This window comes from Lithobates pipiens, unplaced genomic scaffold (genome assembly GCF_037356315.1).
Source record: "Lithobates pipiens isolate NorthernLeopardFrog02 unplaced genomic scaffold, aLitPip1_a1.2 Scaffold_16, whole genome shotgun sequence".
NCBI lineage: Eukaryota > Metazoa > Chordata > Amphibia > Anura > Ranidae > Lithobates > Lithobates pipiens.
In genome coordinates, this window is record NW_027507748.1 from 612,745,791 (window position 1) to 612,765,724 (window position 19,934).

The following is a 19,934-nucleotide window of genomic DNA, read 5'->3' on the forward strand; positions in this document are numbered from 1 at the left end:
TGGTGCCCATTCATATCAATGGGCAGGAGTGGTGGAGGAGCGGTATACACCACTCCAAACGTGCTGCTTGCAGGACTTTTTTTTTAAGATCCTGCCAGCGCATCGCCTCAGTGTGAATGCACTCTGTCTTTCACACAGACTGCAGGGGAGCCATTTTGCAGGCACTTTACAGGTGCTATTTTTAGCCCAAAAGCGCCTGAAAAATGCCCCAGTGGGAAAGGTGTGTTAGATCAAGGGGGATTCAAAAAAAAAAAAGGAAAAAAATAAATAAATAAAATAAAATCGGCCTAACATATCGGCCCAAAAAAATCGGCATCATATATCGGCCGCCATGATTTCTAAATATCGGCATCGGCCAGAGAAAAACCCATATCGGTCGACCTCGTATATATTATATATATATATATATATATATATATATATATATATATATATATATATATATATATATATATATATATATATATATATATATTTTAGCAGAGACCCTGAAGAATATTGCAATATTTTATGTCACACTGTATTTGCGCGGTGGTGTTTCAAACGCAATTTTTTGGGAAAAAATCCTTTTCTCTGAAGTTCATTGATGGATACAGCTCCTTAATTCTTGACCTTAGGGTTATCACGCCACTTTCAGGAGAGAACTAGGCAGAACACATATAAAAACAGCAAGACTGCACAGCGCCGCCCAGGGGGTGGTCCCTCTAGCTATAACCCCTCACCCTGCCTCCTGCAACTCAATTGGTCAAAAAGCAGTACAAACATAAATAGGAGGGGTGGGTGCTGTGTCCGTCAATGAACTTCAGAGAAAAGGATTTTACTCTGAGTACAAAAATCCCATTTTCTCTTTCGTTCATTGACGGACACAGCACACAATTATTGACCTTAGGGACAACCCCAAGCAGTGTAAAAAAAAAAAAACAGGGGTGGAAACAGCAAAACATAACTTCACCCACAACAAAAGGAACAACAGCTCAACAGAGGAGTTGCCATCTTAAATGGCCGCCATCAAAACCAGCGGCCAACTTATGCATCAAAAGATGTGTTTACAACAAACTTGTAACTTAACCACTACAATACAGGGCGCTTTCGTCCCCTTCCTTCCCAGACCAATTTTCAGCATTCAGCGCTCTTGCACTTTCAATGACAATTGCGCGTTCATGCTACACTGTACCGAAATTACAATTTTTATCATTTTGTTCGCACAAATAGAGCTTTCTTTTGGTGGTATTTATTCACGACTGTTTTTTATTTTTTGTGATATAAGCGAAAGAAGAGCGGAAATTTTGAAAAAAATCAATATGTTCTTTCTATTTTAAAAGAAATCCAATAAAATAGAATTTTGGCATAAATTTAAGCCAAAATGTATTCTGCTACATGTTTTTGGTAAAAAAAAAAAATCAGTTAAGTGTATAATAATTGGTTCGTGTGATCACAGACATATGTACGCAAATGATCATGTACAGATGTGTGCAGGTGATCATGTACATGTGTGTGCAGATAATCATTGGGACATGTGATTTTAGTGGGACATATGTGGGGGACATGTGTTATTTGGGGACATGTGTGTTTCACAATAGACTGGTGATCAGTGAGTAAAAAGCTGTAAAAAGCGGCTCATACTCACTGATCACCAGCCGGCTGCAGCGATCTGCTCTCATCTCCTCATCGGAAACTCCCGTGTGAGGAGAGGAGAGCTGACTGCCTAGCAACCGGCTGTTTGCTTACATCACATGACGGCTGTGACTGGACACAGCCGTCATGTAATCAGGAGGGCCAATCACAGAGCCCTCCTGCCGATCGGAGATGTGCTGTGTCTGGGTGACACGAGCGCATCGGGATTGCGCCGCTGCGCAGGCACGTGCGATCCCCCTCCTTCTGAAGGACATTCCTGAACGTCCATTCAGAAGGAGAGAGCTCTCACCCAGCCGTATAGGTACATTGGCCGGGTGGGAAGTAGTTAAAGAAAGTGGAAATTGCAATCTTACACAGCCGACTGCAAAACCTTGCGGCCAAAGCAAGCATCCGAAGATCAACTCTGTAGAATTTAATGAAAGTGTGAATGGACGACCAAGTTGCCGCCATACACAGCTGGGAGACAGATGCTTGATGTTGAAAAGCCCAGGAGGTTCCAATTGCCCTGGTGGAATGAGCCGTGACAGGAAAAGGGGACAACCACCCCTTTAAGGCTTAGGCCTGAACCACGATCTGTCTTGATTCACGGACAAATGGTGGACGACAAGACCGACAGACCTTTTTTTAGACCAGCCACGAGACAAACAGTCTGACTTCCAGAAGGGAGAACCCAGACCACCGTAGAACCCGGACCACATCCAGGGAATGTAAGGCAACCTCTTTCGGGTGTGTCGGCTTAGGACATAAGGATGGCAACACAATGTCCTCATTTAGATAGAACGCAGAAACCACCTTTAGAAGAAAAGAGGGCTGCGGACGCAGCACCGCCTTATCCTTGTGGATGACTAGGTAGGGAGACTTGCATGACAAGGTCGCCAACTCAGAAACCCTCCTGGCAGATGTGATAGCCACTAGAAAGACTACTTTCTGAGAAAGAGTTAACAGGGGAATATCCCTAATATTTTCAAATGGCGGATTTCCTGGACACAAACCTCTGCACCTTCCGATTGCACAGAGAGGCCAAGAGGTCCACATCTGGTGTGCCCCACCTGAGTCAAGGGTGCCAGAATACATCCAGATGCAACGACCATTCCCATGAGTCCAGCATCTGATGACTTTGGTAGTCTGCCTGATAGTTTTCTACGCCTGGAAAGTATATTGCCAACAGGGCTGGCATGTGCCACTCTGCCCACTGGAGGATGTGAGCGACCTCCCGTGCTGCAGCTGAGCTCCTTGTTCCTTCTTGATGGTTGACATATGCCACTGCCATGGCGTTGTCCAACTGGATCCTGACCGGACGCCCCTGTAGCCTCCTGGACCATGTGGAGAGGCACCGTCTGATTGCTTGAAGCTCGAGCACATTGATCGGCAGTTGGGATTCTTCTCGCGACCAGAGGCCCTGGGCTGACTGTATGCCCAAAACTCCACCCCAAGCGGTCAGGCTGGTGTGTGTTGTGATAACCGTCCAATGGAGAGGAAGGAACGAGCTAACGGACTGAAGGGCCAGAGACCTCAGGCACCAGAGAATGGAATCCCTGACTAACTGACTCGTCCGAATTTGACAATCCAGGGATAATGGAGATTTTTTCAATTTTGACAAAATCTCCTCGAAAGTGGCTACCATGAGGCCCAGAACTCGCATGCAGAAGCGCAGCGACGACCACCTGCGGTTCACCAACAACTTCACCTCAGCTTGAAGAGTCTGCAGCTTGTCTGAAGGGAGAAAAACTCTCGCTTCTGAGGAGTCCAACAGTAAGCCCAGGTACTCCAGACGTTGAGTCAGCACTAACACTGACTTCTTTAGGTTCAGCACCAAACCAAATTCCCAGAGAGTCTGCATGGTGATCGCTATCCTCCCTTAATTCTGAGGCAGAAGCTGCTCTCAGAAGGAGGTTGTCTAGGTAACCCACGATTTAGATCCCACGTTGCCTTAACAGCGCCAGAATTGGAGCTAACACTTTGGTAAAGACTCGGGGTGCTGACGCCAGGCCAAAAGGGAGAGCCACAAACTGGTATTGCTCTTCCCCGACTGCAAATGGCAGAAACCTCTGATGCCTGAGGCATATGGGTACATGTAAGTATGCATCCTGGGTATCCAGGAAGTCCCCCTGATGGAGTGTAGGGACCACAGAGCGAACTGATTCCATCCTGAACCTTTGCACTTTCACAAAGCTGAGGGCCTTCAAGTCCAGGATTGTACGTACCCCTTCCTTTTTTGGGACTACAAGCAGATTGGAGTAGAATCCCTGAAACCTTTCCAGCATCGATACAGGTACTATCACCCCGTGTAGTAGCAAGTCCTGCACTGCCCTGGACAGGGCTTCCCGACGAGCCAGAAGTAGAGGTAGGTTGGAGGAAAAAAAATCTGGTGGACAAGAAAGAAACTACCTTGTATGCCGATGAAACCAGTTTGCAGCCCATTGGTCAGACAGTAGAGAGGTCCACCGTGCTGCAAACTCCCGATGACGACCCGCCACCCAAGAGTTGGGCGGGGCAAACCTTCATGCGGTAACATTTTTGCTCGCAGACTTGTTTGGCTTGCAAAACTTTTGTCTTTCAGCAGGCGTCTTGTTGGACTGGGAACGCTTACCTGCCGACCCGGGCGGGCGAAAAAGTAGTTTTTGAGCGGAAAAAGAGGGCCCTTGCTTACGGAGTGGCTCCATACCCTTCCTGGACTGTGGGAGCAATGTGATCTTCCCATCGGTAACGTTTTTAATAATGTCATCTTGCGAAGCTCCAAAAAGCCTCTAACCTTGGAAGGGCAAATCCGACAGTGCTTTTTTAGATGCCTGGTCTGCAGACCAGCATTTCAACTAAATCAGATGCTGTAGCACCACTGCTGATACTGATGCTCTAGAGAGCATGGTGGCTGTATCCAGGGCTGCATCAGACATACTTAAAGCCATGCACCAACTAGTCTGCCAGCTCTACGCCGACTGGAGGAGACTGTTGCTTCTCCAATTCACAGTACAACTTTGCCCATTCAATAAGCGTCTGCGACACCAAGGCTGTGGCAAGCACAGGTCGTAAGGCTGACCCCACCACTGTAAACATGGACCGGGCCACTGCCTCGGCTCTCCTGTCAGCTGGGTCCTTGAAGGCAGGAGTCCCTTCTACTGGAATCGTGGTTACTTTATTTAACCTGGATACCGGGGTGGTCAACGACTGGAGGAGACGTCCATTTTTTCAGGAGGCTCTCCCTCAAAGGGGTAACGCAGCACCATTCTTCTTGGAAATGAAAAGGCCCACTGTGGACTTCCCTATTCCTTGTAGATGAACTTATCAAAATAAGTCAAATATGGAAACAACTTGGGGCATGCGGGCCGGTTTGTGGACCCAAAAGGGACCGCCACCTCAGAAGAGGTTACTGATGCATCCTGTATCTACAGGGTATCCCGCTCAGAAGTGATTAGTGCTCCTACAAGCGATTTTTCCTGTGCTAACCTGGACATAGGTCCAGAACAGCAGCCGCCAGTCACCGCGGGACACGAGTCTGAATCAGAGCACTTCCCAGAAGATGGAGGGGGGGGGGTCAGAGGGCGTTTTTTACCCCCCCCCCCCCCTTGTGCCTGCACGCCGCTTCCACCCTGGCAACAAAGGTCTCCAGGCCGGCGACAAAGCGTCCATAGACACCGCAATTTTTGCAGGTGAGCCGGTTGCAATAGTAGGGATGTCTGGGGTAGAATCGCTAGCTTCTGACGCCATGCTGACCCTCACTCGCCTGTCCCAACTTAGGGACTTAAGGCAATGTACACAAATCCCACTCTCCTACCTGCTGACAGACTAAGGTGCCCCTCCACAGGACTCACCACCCTGACCGAGTGCTGCGCTGTGCTGCTGCCGACCGCTCTGCCCCATTTCAGTCACGAAATGCTCAGAGTGAAAACCGCACAATTCTGCGGTACACACCCAGTTAGCTGTTAATAGTAGATCAAAGGATCAAAAATTGTAGAAAAAAGTGAAAAAAAAAACCCAGGACCAATGGTCCCCTTAGGGAGCCAGGTCCTTCTCCTACACTAGGCAGGAAAAAAAACTGAGCTGCAGGAAGAAGGGTGAGGGGTTATAGCCAGAGGGACCGCCCCCTGTCTGTACAGTCTTCCTGTTTTTACATGCGTTACATGTTCTGCCTAGTCCTCTCCTGAAGGTGGTGTGATAACCCTAAGGTCAAGAATTAAGGAGATGTGTCCATCAATAAATGAAAGAGAAATTACACTTTTGTGAATAAAAAAAAAAAAAAAAACAGTAAAGTCAGCCCAATATTTTTGTATAATGTGAAAAGATGTTACACCAAGTAAATCGATACCCAACATGTCATGCTTCAAAATTGCGCACTCTCGTGGAATAGCGACAAACTATGGTACTTAAAAATCTCCATAGGCGACACTTTAATTTTTTTACAGGTTACCTGTTTAGAGTTATAAAGGAGGTCAAGTGCTAGAAATATTGCTCTCAATCTAATGATCACAACAATACCTCACGTGTGGTTTGAACACTGTTTACATATGCGGACGTGACTTATGTATGCTTTTGCTTCTACGCGTGAGCTCGGAGGGACAGGGCGTTTTAAAAAAATGTTTTCTTATTTATTTTACTTTTTATTTTTACAGTGTCCCCTGAAAAAAAAAAAAAAAAACGTTGATCACTTTTATTCCTATTACAATGAATGTAAACATATCTTGTAATTTAAATAATCATGACAGGTACTCTTTATTATGAGATCTGGTGTCAAGAAGACCTCAGATCTTACATTTACACTTAAAAGCAAAAATAAAATAAAAAATTTAATAAAAAAAAAGTTTTTACATTTGCGAAAAAAAAGAAAAAAGTGCCATCAGACGTCTCTCCGGTCCTCCAAGGGCATAGTCGAGTGGGGGCCATCTTGCCCTCACTTGACTTACTGCCCATTGCTCCACAGGATTGGATAGTTTTCGCCGACAGCTCTGGGAAAACGACCAGGAAGCAGCGAGGAGGGAGTGTGGGGGGGAAGGGGGGTGTGTCACCTCTCCCACTGCCCATAAAAGTGATCCCGTGGTGAAGGAACTAGTGTTGCGTCTCCTTTCACTGTGTGCATCAATAGAAACACACATCCCCATAAGCGTAGTGTGGCAAGGTGTTCCCCTGCTCCTTAGCATTAAAATACAAATGCAGCGCTCACAAACAAAAACCCATAAGTGATGACAAAGACATAAAGTCCATATAAAACTGTGAATGTGCTTCACAAATAAAAAATTTTGACGTGACACACTTCCGGTACTGACGTGATTTCCTGTCTCGTGGGAACGCTAATGAATGGTGTTTGCTGCATCCTCTGATCATTTCAATGCCTGATTTTAATTTACTTTTGTAAGTATAACCTTTTATGAGCAATACATTTTCAGTCTTAAGATACTTCACTTATGGTCCCCTCCTTTTTTCTTCCTTTTTGGGTACCTGTTTTTGTATGACTGAGTATTAACGTTAAAGGATCGTTTATCATCTCATCAGTGAACCGGCCATCCTGCAATATCCTCTGGATATGGCTATAAGCCTATTTTGACTCCCAGACTGCAAAGCTGGGTGTCATTGTGATTTGGTGAGTGGGTTCACCTGAAAATTTTTCTGCAATGTTTTCTCTGCACTTTCTGCACACCAGATGTGAAGCATTCCCTGCATTTTTTATTTGTGAAGCACGTTTACAGTTTTATATGGACTGTTTTTGTCATCACTTATTATGGGTTTATGTTTGTGAGCACTGTATTTATATTTTATTACTATGTCCAGGTGTCTAGCACTTTGTGTATAGCAGCTTCATTCATTTTCATCAACGCGAGTTTATATATCTAGATTATATATTTTCTCAGTTTTCAATTTTAGCGACCGTGTTTAGACTGGGGTTAGGGCAATGTAAGGGGGTATATCAAATGCAATTCATATCAATATTTTAATGCAGTGAGGAAAAAAAACAAAAAAAACATAGTCCATTTTTGGATGCCGCTTCCAGCACATATATCTTGCATAGAGATAAGTGGTAATGAGTAAAATGCATAAAAATACATTGCAGCAACTAAACAGAGGTGTGACCAGTCGCTCAGACCAGCAGTAAGATAAAGTATGACCAGTGTAGCACACTCCACTAAGATGCAACCATGCTTTTGAGTGTACCTACCTTCCACAATGGACCACCACAGCTACCAAGTCATACATTCTGTCTGGGTTGGTGGCATCTCCTGATGTGTTAAATAGCCGAAGCTCTAAAGGAAAGACTACTCTGTATGAGAGCTTTGTATATCGATGCAGCTGATCCATGTATTTAAACCTCTTTAGATGGAGAGCTAAAATCATAGGCAGCTTTTTTACTTTCATCCTGAAATCAAAGAAAAAAGTAAATTAGATAGAAAAGGGTAGACTACAGTACTTAGCAATATTTTGCAAAAAAAAAAAAAACATAACCCAAACTATTAATCTGAAAGAAAAAAACGCATTTTTTCCATAATCTTCAGTTTAATAAAAATGCAAGCCCAACTGAACCTGAAACTGGTATTAAAGGTGTGGCCTTTTAAAATAAAATAAAAAACCACGTCATACTTACCTGTTCTATGCAGTGGTTTTGCACAGAGCAGTACTGATCCTTCTCTTCTCGGGTCCACCACTGGCGCTTCTGGCTCCTCCCCTTGACCAGTGGCCCCAATAACAAGCCGCTTGCTATGAGGGCACTAGTACGTGCTTGCTCCCGAGCCCTGCTCTGTACGCCCATAAGACACAGAGCTGCATCTCAGACCCTCCTCACTCTTTCCTCATTGATTCATTGGCTATGATTGACAGCAGTGGGAGCCAATGGCTCCCTTTGCTGTCTCAGCCAATCAGGAGAGGGAGCCCTTAGGACAGCAGAGGTTCTTGTGCAGATCGCTGGATTGAGAGGGGGCTCAGGTGAGTATTAGGGGGTTGTCGAGAGAGCAGCACATGGAAGGTTTTTTACTTTCATGCATAGAATACATAAAGATAAAAAAAATTCAGCCTTTACAATCACTTTGAGGAACTGCATTCTGCTCACATATTTTTTAATAACCACCATCTTTACCATTCTGAAGCTTCCCTCCAACCACTTGCATATTATTTTATATATACTGCGATTCTGTACTTGCCAAATATGCTGCAGAAATCTCCCTCCACTGAGTCTGGCTGCAAAAATTTTAACTGTGGGCATCTGAGGCTGCTGCCTGTTCACTTGGATTTACACAGACACACAGAGGCACACCTCCAGCTCTGCAGCTCTTAATGGCTCTCTTATGACTCACCACCCACCCCCTCCCTGGCAAACTCTCACAAGAGAGAGAGCTGTGCATGATGTTATAAGCCTAGGCTTTTTTCCAGACCAGGATCAGGAAGTGGGCTGTATAAGGTATTTACTGGCAGAAAAAAAATGACTGAAGTTCCGCTTTAAGTATAAATCAGCTAAATACATTCCAGGTGCATTAAAACAAGAGATATCTCACTTGTTATTTTTCTTTTCAAAGGGTCACATCAGAACCGGGTAACCAGAAAAGACTAGAAAAACTTAACCCAAACAAATCACCTGGACAGCTTGCACCCAAGTCTCCTCGAGGAACTCAAGTCAGGTTATAGCTAGACCGCTATTCCTAATCTTTATGGACAGCACACTGACAGGAGTGGTACCAGCTACTTGGCGAAAAGTCCACGTAGTACCAATATTCAAAAAAGGGCAGAGATATATTCCTGGAAACTACTGACCTGTCAGCCTAACATCAATAGTATGTAAACTATTTGAGGGGATAATAAGGAACTATTTCAAAGAATTTGCTGATGAAAACAGTATTAGTAATCAGCACGGGTTCACAAGAGGTTGTTCTTGCCAAACCAACCTGTTAACCCTCTACGGGGAAGTGAGTTACAACCTGGATAAAGGTAGGCCTGTGGATGTGGTGCATCTGGATTTTGCAAAAGCATTTGACATAGTGCCTAACAAAAGCTTAATCTACAAATTGAGGTCTATAGGTATGGACCAAAGGTTTGTTCTTAGAAAACTGGCTAAAAAGTGACGTTAAATAATATGTACTCAGAATTGTCTAGAGTGGTAAGTGGGGTAACCGAAGACTCTGTCCTGGGACCAATTATGTTTAATTTATTTAGAAATGATATAGAGCAGGGCTTGACAAATTTGCTTGAAATCTAAGAGCCATTTTTTTTTTTTTTTTTTTTTAACAAAGCTTTATTTTCAACAACAAAAACTACAGCATTCTAGAAGGGGAAATGCTTTTTACTCAGGCTGTGGCTGTTTTTTTTTTTTTAAAGAAAACAAACTAAAACTGTGCACCGCTTCTGATTGATGCTCCTGGAATATACTTCACCAATTCAAACTGAAAGTTCAATTGGGCTTTAACGAATAGTTGTGACCCTAAATACACCGTATATGTGGCTATCAATACATTACCGTTTATGTGCTTCCTGTTTACTGCGACATTCTTCACAGTAATATTTGTATTCACTACAAAGGGTTTCCGTGTTGCTAAATCCCCTAAAATGATCAAACAACAAATAGTGATTTAGGAGTTAGAATTAGTGACACCATTACATCAAGCTATATAATTTTTTATTTTTTTACATAGAATTAGTACACAACAAAGGATTACCCCCAGTGGTGTTTTGAATACAATGTATAAAAGAGGAGTAAAAAGCTGAGCTTGAAATGCTGCCATAAACTGGATAGGACTGCTTAAAACAAAAGTATTTGATTAAATTATCTGACAGTCTCCCTGTATTTGGAGTGCAATCATACTGGCAGTCCTTGGATCTATGGCATCAAAAACACACAAAATGTGACAGGCTAGAAGTTTTTTGTAGTCTATTTATCTCAATTGAAAGGCAGCATGAGCATCATAGGATGTAAGGAGGGTTGAATGGCGAGTAAAGGCAGATACTACGTGTATGGCCAATGTGTAGGCTAATCTAAATGGACAATCTTATTTATTTCATTATTTTTATTATGCTTTATAAGTACATACAAAATACACCAGTAAACAAGGCAAAAAAATAAAGGGTAAATAAGGGTAATTATGTCATCATGCTATTTGGGGAACCTTTCCAAAACTGACACTTTTCAATCACTTCCCTTTGCTTCTCCTATCTGTACAGTTTGGTAGTGGGTCTACCAACCAGGATCTGATCAACCAAGCCAGGCAATAAGGTAACCATTGTTTGAGGACCATAAACCATAGAACTAGGTATCTAATACACAGGCTGCACTCCCTTTCCATGACAAAACTAAGTGTTGGGTGGAAGTCTCCTTTAGGTGTCAAGACCATTAACATGGTAAACATGTACCATGGAATTTCTGCAAGAAAACACAAAATGTAAACAATATTGTAAAAGAAACAATCTGACAATTTAAATTTAAAAAGCCAACTTGGTTCTATGATTATTTAAAATAATTGTGCAGATGCAACATTACTATAAATTTAAAGAAACAAAATGTTAAGGCTTAAATAATTACCTTAAACAATGTGTAATTGATGTATTTTGTTCTACATCAACAGAAAGGTCTAGAAAATCTTCATCTTTACTGCTTATCTGTAGGAGAACAGAAATGTAGTTAAAACTTGAAATATTGCATTTCTTTTTACGTTGACTGCGCATCCCAAATTATAATACTTAGCCAGCAGGCACCTGGACCTGGGTGCCTTACATGTTCACTGAATTTATATTTTATGTGACTTTCACATTTTTATACTTTTGTGTAGCTATAAAATGGTTATTAAATATAAAGGTTTAAACGTTAGCCACTAGAGGGAGATAAGCATTTTTCTGCATTGACTGTCTTCCTGGGTTACAGCTGTGGAGTACTCATAGAGGATGTACACATTGTGAGGAAGAAGAAAAAAAAAAAAAAAGTAATATTACTGTGTTTGCATACAGCCCATATTGTCCATCTCCCACAGGACGACATATAATTACCCAGACATTATGCCTTGTTGGTTCCTGAACTAAAGTCCATCTCCATGTCACAGTGCTCAGACCCAAGCAGCCAATCTCCAGGCTTGAACACTAGGGGGCGACATAAGGCCATCCACCTGTCTAAACTCTGACACCAGAGTTTGGACAGGCAGGAATGCTACAGAAGGAGGATGAGATTATGGAAGAGGGGGGCAAAATATCCTAGTCTATTTTATAGCAATCAGTAAATATAAGGTAAAAAACATTTATGCAAATCTATCTTATTAGATTCTCATAATCAACTGCACAACAGAAATTGGAATGTCACTAGCAATTCCTGTACAGGAAGTCATTCAAGCTCATTTACATTGGACAATGCAATACTTTCAACATATTTCACCAGGTTTTAAGGCAATTAACAAGAAGAGAAGAGAAGAGAACAGGGAAGAAATCCCCAATGGGGAGATGGTAATTCATTAATGTAATTAGTAGAATAAAGGAAGGGAGGTAAAAGCAAGCAGCTGCAGGTTCTAAATAAGTGGCGTTAGCCTATGACAGTGTTGGTGAACCTTGGCACCCCAGATGTTTTGGAACTACATTTCCCATGATGCTCAACTACACTGCGGAGTCCATGAGCATCATGGAAAATGTAGTTCCAAAACATCAGGGGTGCCAAGGTTCGCCAACACTGGCCTATGACTATAAAGTATGGCAAAGATGTGCAAATCAGAAGCCAAACAAAATAACAAAATCATTTTAGTAGGTGAAGTAATTGGTGCAAATAAATATTATTCGAGGGTGGTTATGGATTCCCCCTATCTATTGCAACTATGTATTAACTTGTCTATTGCCCTAGTTAGCTAGTCTATTAAAACTCTGATCACATGTTACTATTGATATCACAATAATACAAGATTAGCTATGAAACCATAAACACGGCTTAATAAAACAAAGTCTTATTTCCCAAGAAAATAGGAAAGGCTAACATGAAAGCACTAACAGATATTACAAATATATAACAAAACACATCAAAGATACTTATCGCATGGTCTTCTCGGCTGGACTCAAAATGGTGGATAGAGCCATGAGGCTCAGAGACAGAGAGAGATAGCCATGTGGCTCAGGCAGCCACCCGGCTTGAACCAATAGTGAAAAGGATAGAGGCAAAAAGCCATGCGACTCTCGTATAATTGTATACAGTATATCTTTTTAGCAAATGCCAAGTGGTATTATAAATGGTGATAAATATGAAAGCACACTGGCATGATCTTAGCTCAGAGAAAATTTTATAAGAGAACCCAATACTGCAAACCTTGTTCCAGGTCGCTTTTACTCAGATTTACCAAGACAAATCTTATAAAGTTCCACAAGACTGCAGTATTTGAAAATGGAAGATATATTTCCACCAGGAAATGACCCAGGCTGATGCTAGTAAAGCCAAAGAGGTTTCATGCAGGACTGAATACATCAAACTGACCTGAAAAACTCCAAAATAAGAAATGTATATGGAGCCTGGAACCACATTTCACAGAAAATATTTAGACGTGGCTTATTCCCGCATTCCACTGGCATTATGGAGCAGTGCTGGCTCACCAGCTCCTATTCCTACTTCTCTCATTGACATATTTATAGAAATAAATAGCCCGAATGCCACACCTCAACCAGCCCGAATAGGTTAGATATTCGTAAATAAACAATTTTGTTTGTTCAGTTTTCAGATAGAATGTGCTCTTGTTTTCTATACAGAGAGCCAGACTAGACCACATTCATAAACTGTATTAATGTTCACCAGCTAGATGACAATATTATACTTTGTCATTTGGATGGTGTACTTATAGCTGAGAACTCCTACAAGTCTCTCAAACAAAAACACCTGCCATCTGTTTGAGGTATACTTGAAGGCAAAGCAAATAAATGGATGCATCATAGCTACATGCAAACAAGGAACAATTGGTATGAAAACATACATTTCATTTTACCTGCACGGGCAAATTGTTTCTAAATTATGTAACAATTTTTATTTTTTATGCGTCATGCACACAGGACATTTTTTTTTTTAAACTCGTTTTTGCAGAAAAAAAAAAAAAGCCTAATGCTTGTATAAGCTTCTACAGGTGTCAAGCTCTTGGATGTTAACCGGTTCCCGACCGGCGCACGCCGATGTATGTCGGCAGAATGGCACGGGCAGGCATATTGGCGTACAGGTACGTCCAATCTTTAATGCCGCCCTGCCATCGCGAGCGCGCCACTGGCCGGTCGGGACCCCCGTGAGTCCAGTCGCAGGTCCCACGGACTCGATTGCCGCAGGCATACCCGCGATCGTCTCACGGGGCGGCTGAAGGGAGAAATGCCGTTGTAAACAGCATTTCCCCGTTCCCCGTTCTGCCTAGCAACTAGTGACGCTGATCTCTGCTCCATGTGATTGGAGCAGAGATCAGTGTTCACTAAATGAAATCCCAGCCTCCAACAGTTAGTAACACACCCCTAGGAACACTTAACCCCTACACTGCCACCCACTGGTTAACCCCTTCACTGCCAGTGTTATTTACACAGGAATCACTGCATTTATATAGCAGTGATTGCTGTATAAATGACAATGGTCCCAAAAATGTGTTAAAAATGTCCGATGTGTCCGCCATAATGTCGCAGTCACAATAAAAATCGCTGATCACCGCCATTACTAGTAAAAAAAAAAAATCATTAATAAAACGCTATAACTTTTGCGCAAACCAATCAATAATCGCTTATTGCGATTTTTTTTACCAAAAATATGTAGAAGAATACGTATCGGCCTAATCGGAGGGGAAAAAAAGTTTTTTTTTTTTAATATAGTTTTGGGGGATATTTATTATAACAAAAAGTAAAAAATAATGCGTTTTTTTCAAAATTGTCGCTCTATTTTTGTTTATAGCACAAAAAAATAAAAACCGCAGGGGTGATCAAATACCACCAAAAGAAAGCTCTATTTGTGGGATTTCATTTAAATAAATCAATAAGATTGCGCTACGGACTAATTCTGTAACTATTACAAACAGAAAGAAGAGAAAAATCCTAAGCAAAATCTCAAAGGGTTAAAGCTGCCTATGCCTAGATCCTCCTCCTTTACATAAAGGAGGGGGCAAAAAGTAGAAAATTTAAATTAAGCTTTGGCTAACAGAATGAACTTCTCACACCAAGGCTAACTACAAGACACAGCAAGAGAGCAGAAAAGTGAAGGGTGAATATTCCCCCAGTACATCAGTAGCAGAGTCCAAAAAGCAGCACAGTGGCTTATACTGTGAAGGCTCAGCTAACCCTTCTGAGGGTGTTTTATCTGGTGAGCGCAAATACATCTTTACAGCACTGAGTGGCACACCGGGGAGGAATGTCCTTAGTCTTCCTGCACTAGTCACCTTACTCCACTATCAGCTCTAGAGATACAGCGATTTTCTAGCAACTTAAGGATGCGATTTTGAAAATTTCTTTGCATATTGAAGGACTTTTTTCTTGTTTTTTGCACGATTATTTTGCCCATTTTTTTGCACTAGTAGTTGCATGACACTTGTTTAAGATTATTAATAAGCACTTTTGTGCACAATTGTAAAATAATCTTTTGTTGTTTATCTTTGTTTATCTGGTACCTGTGTGTATTTCATCAGAAAACATATAGACAGTATCACACAGTTATATACATGATAAACCAGCACCCACACTGATATATAGTATGTAATAAGAAAACCAGTATCTACACTGGATTTAGAAGTAATAAATTTTCTGTTAAACACGTACACAAGTAATAAGAAATAAGCAAACCAACACCGACATTGGATATATAATTGCTAAACACATATAGTTTTTCTAATCATCTTAAAACACTCATTTGTACGCACTTAGATGCACAAACATAGGGTTCTAGCGCCAAAGCTTAATTTAAATTTTCTAATTAATTTCATTGGCCAGAATCAACAATTTTTTTTATTCTGGCCATCGAAATGAATTAATGCTCAAACACCAGCTTTTAGGCATGTTTAGCAACTTCTAGAAGCGTCAAGTGTTTTACCTGCCCTAACTCTGCTGCTCCTGGACACACTGGCAGCGTTTTTTTCCCCCTGCCTCTAAAAGCCTCCAAAAAGGGTCCTGCCACTAAATACTGCTAAAAGCCTATGTCTGCATGGACACATAGGCTAACATTGAGGGACATTTAGAGTCAGGAAAAAACAAAACACCAGACACCCCTAGGAGCAGCTGTAAAAACGTTGTGTGCATGAAGTATATTTCAAGTGCAGCAAACCAAAAAGGCATTTAATGTTCTTGTTCTATTTTGTTTTCTTTCTAATCCCACCTCATCCTATGTAGAAAAAACTGTTCTTTACCAGTAGTGGCAAAGTGGGCCCCTTGCTATCTATGGGAAAACAGTGGTCCTATTATGGAGGTCTGACACACTTACTACTGGATCAGACCTTTAGTAGCTTTGACGTAGCAGACCTCTGCAAAGAGAATATGCAATTACACCCCCCCCCCCCATTTTTATTACACCTCCATGGGACAAGAAGTGGGTAAATCCACCCAAGGAGACATAACAAAAACAAATTGCAAAAAAAGGGGAAAATCCCTTTTTAGACAGCTGTTATCCATTGACAGCTCTTAAAATGTTGGATTTCCCTTAACTTTCTGTCCCTTACACTCAGCAGTACAAATAGAGACAGTGTTAGATACTGCACTATCTATATTATCAAAGCTATTAAAGCAAACGGCTTGCCACAAATATTGATAAAAGAAATCTTACCGTTTCACAAGTAAGACACCTTGTTTCGTTCGTTAACGTTCCCTGAAAGATCTCATGAACCCAGGTGGGGTCTGGTGTGCTGTTATTGTTCTCATTGTCGATACTACCATTTGGTATTCGACCGTTTTGTTTCTCCTGCTTTCTCTCTTCCTGCAAAATGTCAGCTATTGTGTTGAGCAGGTAGTTTAGGAACTCATGGGCATCCTGCTGCATGTAGTTGTCGAAGAGTTCTGAAATTAAAGTAACATGTTCCCATCAGTACTGACACAAACAATATTTATTGCTATATTAGAACTACAAAGTGTAAATGTGATGATCTATAAGGAACGCTAATAAAGCTGGGTAGGTTTATATGAAGATTCAACAACGGAGGAATGCATTATTTGGGTGGCTTGCCCCTAAAGGGATTTTAGCGTTGGATATTTAAAGCTCACCAATAGCTAGTTTTGAATAAACAAGAAAGGGTCAGGTTAAGTCAGGTTCTTGTTTTTAGCTGTGTCCCCTCATAGAGAAGATTTCCCCTCTTGTGCCACCAGAACAAGAAAGATGGAAACAGGGGTCACAGACAGGAAGACAATGGCAGAAATAAAAATATTAAAGGTTCAAATCTTTCCACACGCCACTAAAAAGAAGTAAAAAGTCCACATTAAAATTATTTCCCATCCGTTTCTGTCTGTCTGACATCCTGTCACTAGGGCAGGAAGTGGGACATGGGTGAAAAAACAAAACAAAAAAACAGACATGTGGCTTTAGTACTTTCCAACCCTACTGAAACAACTTTCAGTTGGATTTGAGCGTACAATAATGCCTTATGCTGAGCTCTATTAAGAGATGTGGACATATTAAAGCTTTCTGAAAATGGTCATTGGTCTTGGAGCATATAGGAAAACTTCTGATCTTGCACTGACATCAATAAAGTTATCTATATATGTTAAGTGCCAATTGAGCTTCGAACCTAAGATTCACCATCGCTGATGTGAGATCGATCAGAAAGGAAATGAGAAATTCCTGTATGCACTTTACCAGTGGTTGTCATCTTTAGGAAGACAAGGACCCGTTAATTCTTCCAAGACTTTCCTTCCCCAATATGGCTGATAGAAGCCTAGATTGTTGCAAATCCACTTTCTAAATCTTTTGTACCCTATCCATAACAAAAAACGAATATGGGTTATAGATAAACTTTAAATCCATAACTTACTGATCCATTAAAACTGAAAAGAAAGATTGATGATTACGCCGCTTGGCGCAGTTGCTACTGAGTATGCACGGGAACCAGCAAGGAATGCTGACACTTCAAATGTGATGAAACAAGGAAGTGATTGCTTGTGGGCTTCAAATGCCCACAAGCAAGATGACATCTGCTGTACTTGATTTTAAAAAGTATCGATTAGACAGAAAAACTGACCTGGATACCGGGAAGAATCACTACAAGTGAGTCTGACTTTAGCATGAAATTAATTTTAAACAGTAAAAAAAAATTAAAAAATAAGTGTGTGCAGAACTGCTTTAAACTCCAGCTCTTCTTTTATTGTAGGTTAGACCCTGGAGCACAGCGACTCCTCACATGCCTCTCAGAAATGATACAAACTAGCAACAAACAAGTAATTTCAAACGGAGTATCAACAAAGGAAGATTGATCGCGCCTGCTAGATGGAAGATGAACGTTTTCAGGATGAAAACGACGACAGATAATAAAAGCCCAGGAGAAGAATGCAAAAGTGAGGGTATACCCCAAGCTACCCACCCCTCAGACGCACACACACACCAGCAAGATTGTATGCTTTCCCTGACAGCCTACAATGTGAACTGAAGTTCACCTGAACCTGGTGGCCGCAGAAGAAATCTGTGTATTTTTTTTGCATTTTTTGTGCTGATCAAAAAGATCACAGACCTGTGATGTCACCTGCTGGCTTCCATTGCCCACCCCCCCCCCCCTCCCACCATTGTGGGTGCTCCATCTATCTCATCAGCTGCAGCAATCATTCACTGAGGGGAGCCAAAGCTTTGCAATCACATAATTGTGGCAAAGGAGATTGTAAAAATCCTTTTTTTTTTTACTGAGCTATTTTACAATGCAGTGTGTGTGTGTGTGTGTGTGTGTGTAACATTTAAGGCCCCATGCACACAAGACGCTGTTAAACGTGCGTTCAGAGGCAGTTGGACACTTTTTTTCAACTGCCCCTGAACTCATTCAATGTTATCCTATGTGTCCATGTACACAGTCTAGTTTTTTTACCATTTTTATGCAGTTGCGTTTAACCTCGTTTTTCCAGAAGCAAAAAAATGGCTTCAGACGCAAAAGTTTTCCACCTTACAGACACAAAATGCGGCGAATCGGCGGTACGCGCTTTCGTTTATAAGCGTTTTTAACCACTTAAGGACCGCCATATGTAATTATACGTCGGCAGAATGGCATGTACGGGCACAAGCACATACCCATACGTGCCTGCCTTCCAGCGGGTGGGGGGGTCGGACCCCCTCCCGCTGGCTGCGGCAGTCAGTTTTGCTTCAGGAGCGATCCGCGATGAGGGGATAGCCGTTGGTTTCTGCCCATCCCCTCTCGATCGCTCCTGGCGAATGAGAACCTTCCCCTGCCTGTGTAGTGTAAACACAGGCAGGAGGAAGTGATGTCACTCTCCTCGGGCGGTCTTTTTGACCAGACTGCGAGGAGAGAAGACATAGTAAGTGCACCCACTTCCGGGCTAGCTCTCTGCGGAAAGGGGGGTACATTACGCCCCTTTCCGCAAGTGCCCACCCCCTTCCGCAAGTGCCCCGCTGCCTGCTGGGAAACACACAGATCCCAGAGGCAGCGGGGACCGTCCTCATTGCGCAGCGCGGCTCGCGCATGCGCAGTAGGGAACCGGGAAATGAAGCCGAAAGGCTCCATTTCCTGATTCCCATACCAAAGATGGCGGCGGCAGCACTCGAGTGTCGATCTAGAGATCGGCTTCGGGTGCCGACATCGCGGGCGCGCTGGACAGGTAAGTGTCACTATTTTACAAGTCAGCAGCTGCAGTATTTGTAGCTGCTGACTTTAAAAAAAAAAAAAAACGCGGAGTCCCGGCGGACTCCCGCTTTAAGGACAGGGTCTCATTTTGAGATTTGATGTTTACAAGTTTAAAACTTTTTTTGGCTAGAAAATTACTTAGAACCCCCAAACATTATATATTTTTTTTCTAACACCCTAAAGAATAAAATGACGGTCGTTGCAATACGTTGTCACTCTGTATTTGCGCAGCGGTCTTACAAGCGCACTCTTTTTTTGGAAAAAATACACTTTTTTAAATTAAAAAATAAGACATTAGTAAAGTTAGCCCAATTTTTTTTTTTATACTGTGAAAGATAAATGTTACGCTGAGTAAATTGATATACAACACGTCACGCTTTAAAATTGCGCCCGCTCGTGAAATGGCAACAAACTTTTACCCTTAAAAAATCTCCATAGACGATGATGTTTAAAAAAAATTCTACAGGTTCCATGTTTTGAGTTACAGAGGAGGTCTAGGGCTGGAATTATTGCTCTCGCCCCAGCGATCTTGGTGATACCTCACATGTGTGGTTTGAACACTGTTTACATATGCAGGCACAACTCACGTATACATTTACT

General features: G+C 42.1%; 1 protein-coding gene across 1 annotated transcript in view; it reads right to left on the bottom strand.

Annotated features, from left to right (window-relative positions):
* USP12 (ubiquitin specific peptidase 12) overlaps positions 1–19,934 on the bottom strand; it is a 126,688-nt gene that overhangs the window by 16,498 nt on the left and 90,256 nt on the right. The window contains exons 4-7 of the mRNA XM_077484062.1: positions 16,328–16,557; positions 11,123–11,199; positions 10,064–10,147; positions 7,781–7,978 (exon numbers count right to left, since the gene is read on the bottom strand). Of these exons, the coding sequence (XP_077340188.1) occupies positions 7,781–7,978; positions 10,064–10,147; positions 11,123–11,199; positions 16,328–16,557 (589 nt within the window). The remainder of the gene's footprint in view (positions 1–7,780; positions 7,979–10,063; positions 10,148–11,122; positions 11,200–16,327; positions 16,558–19,934) is intronic.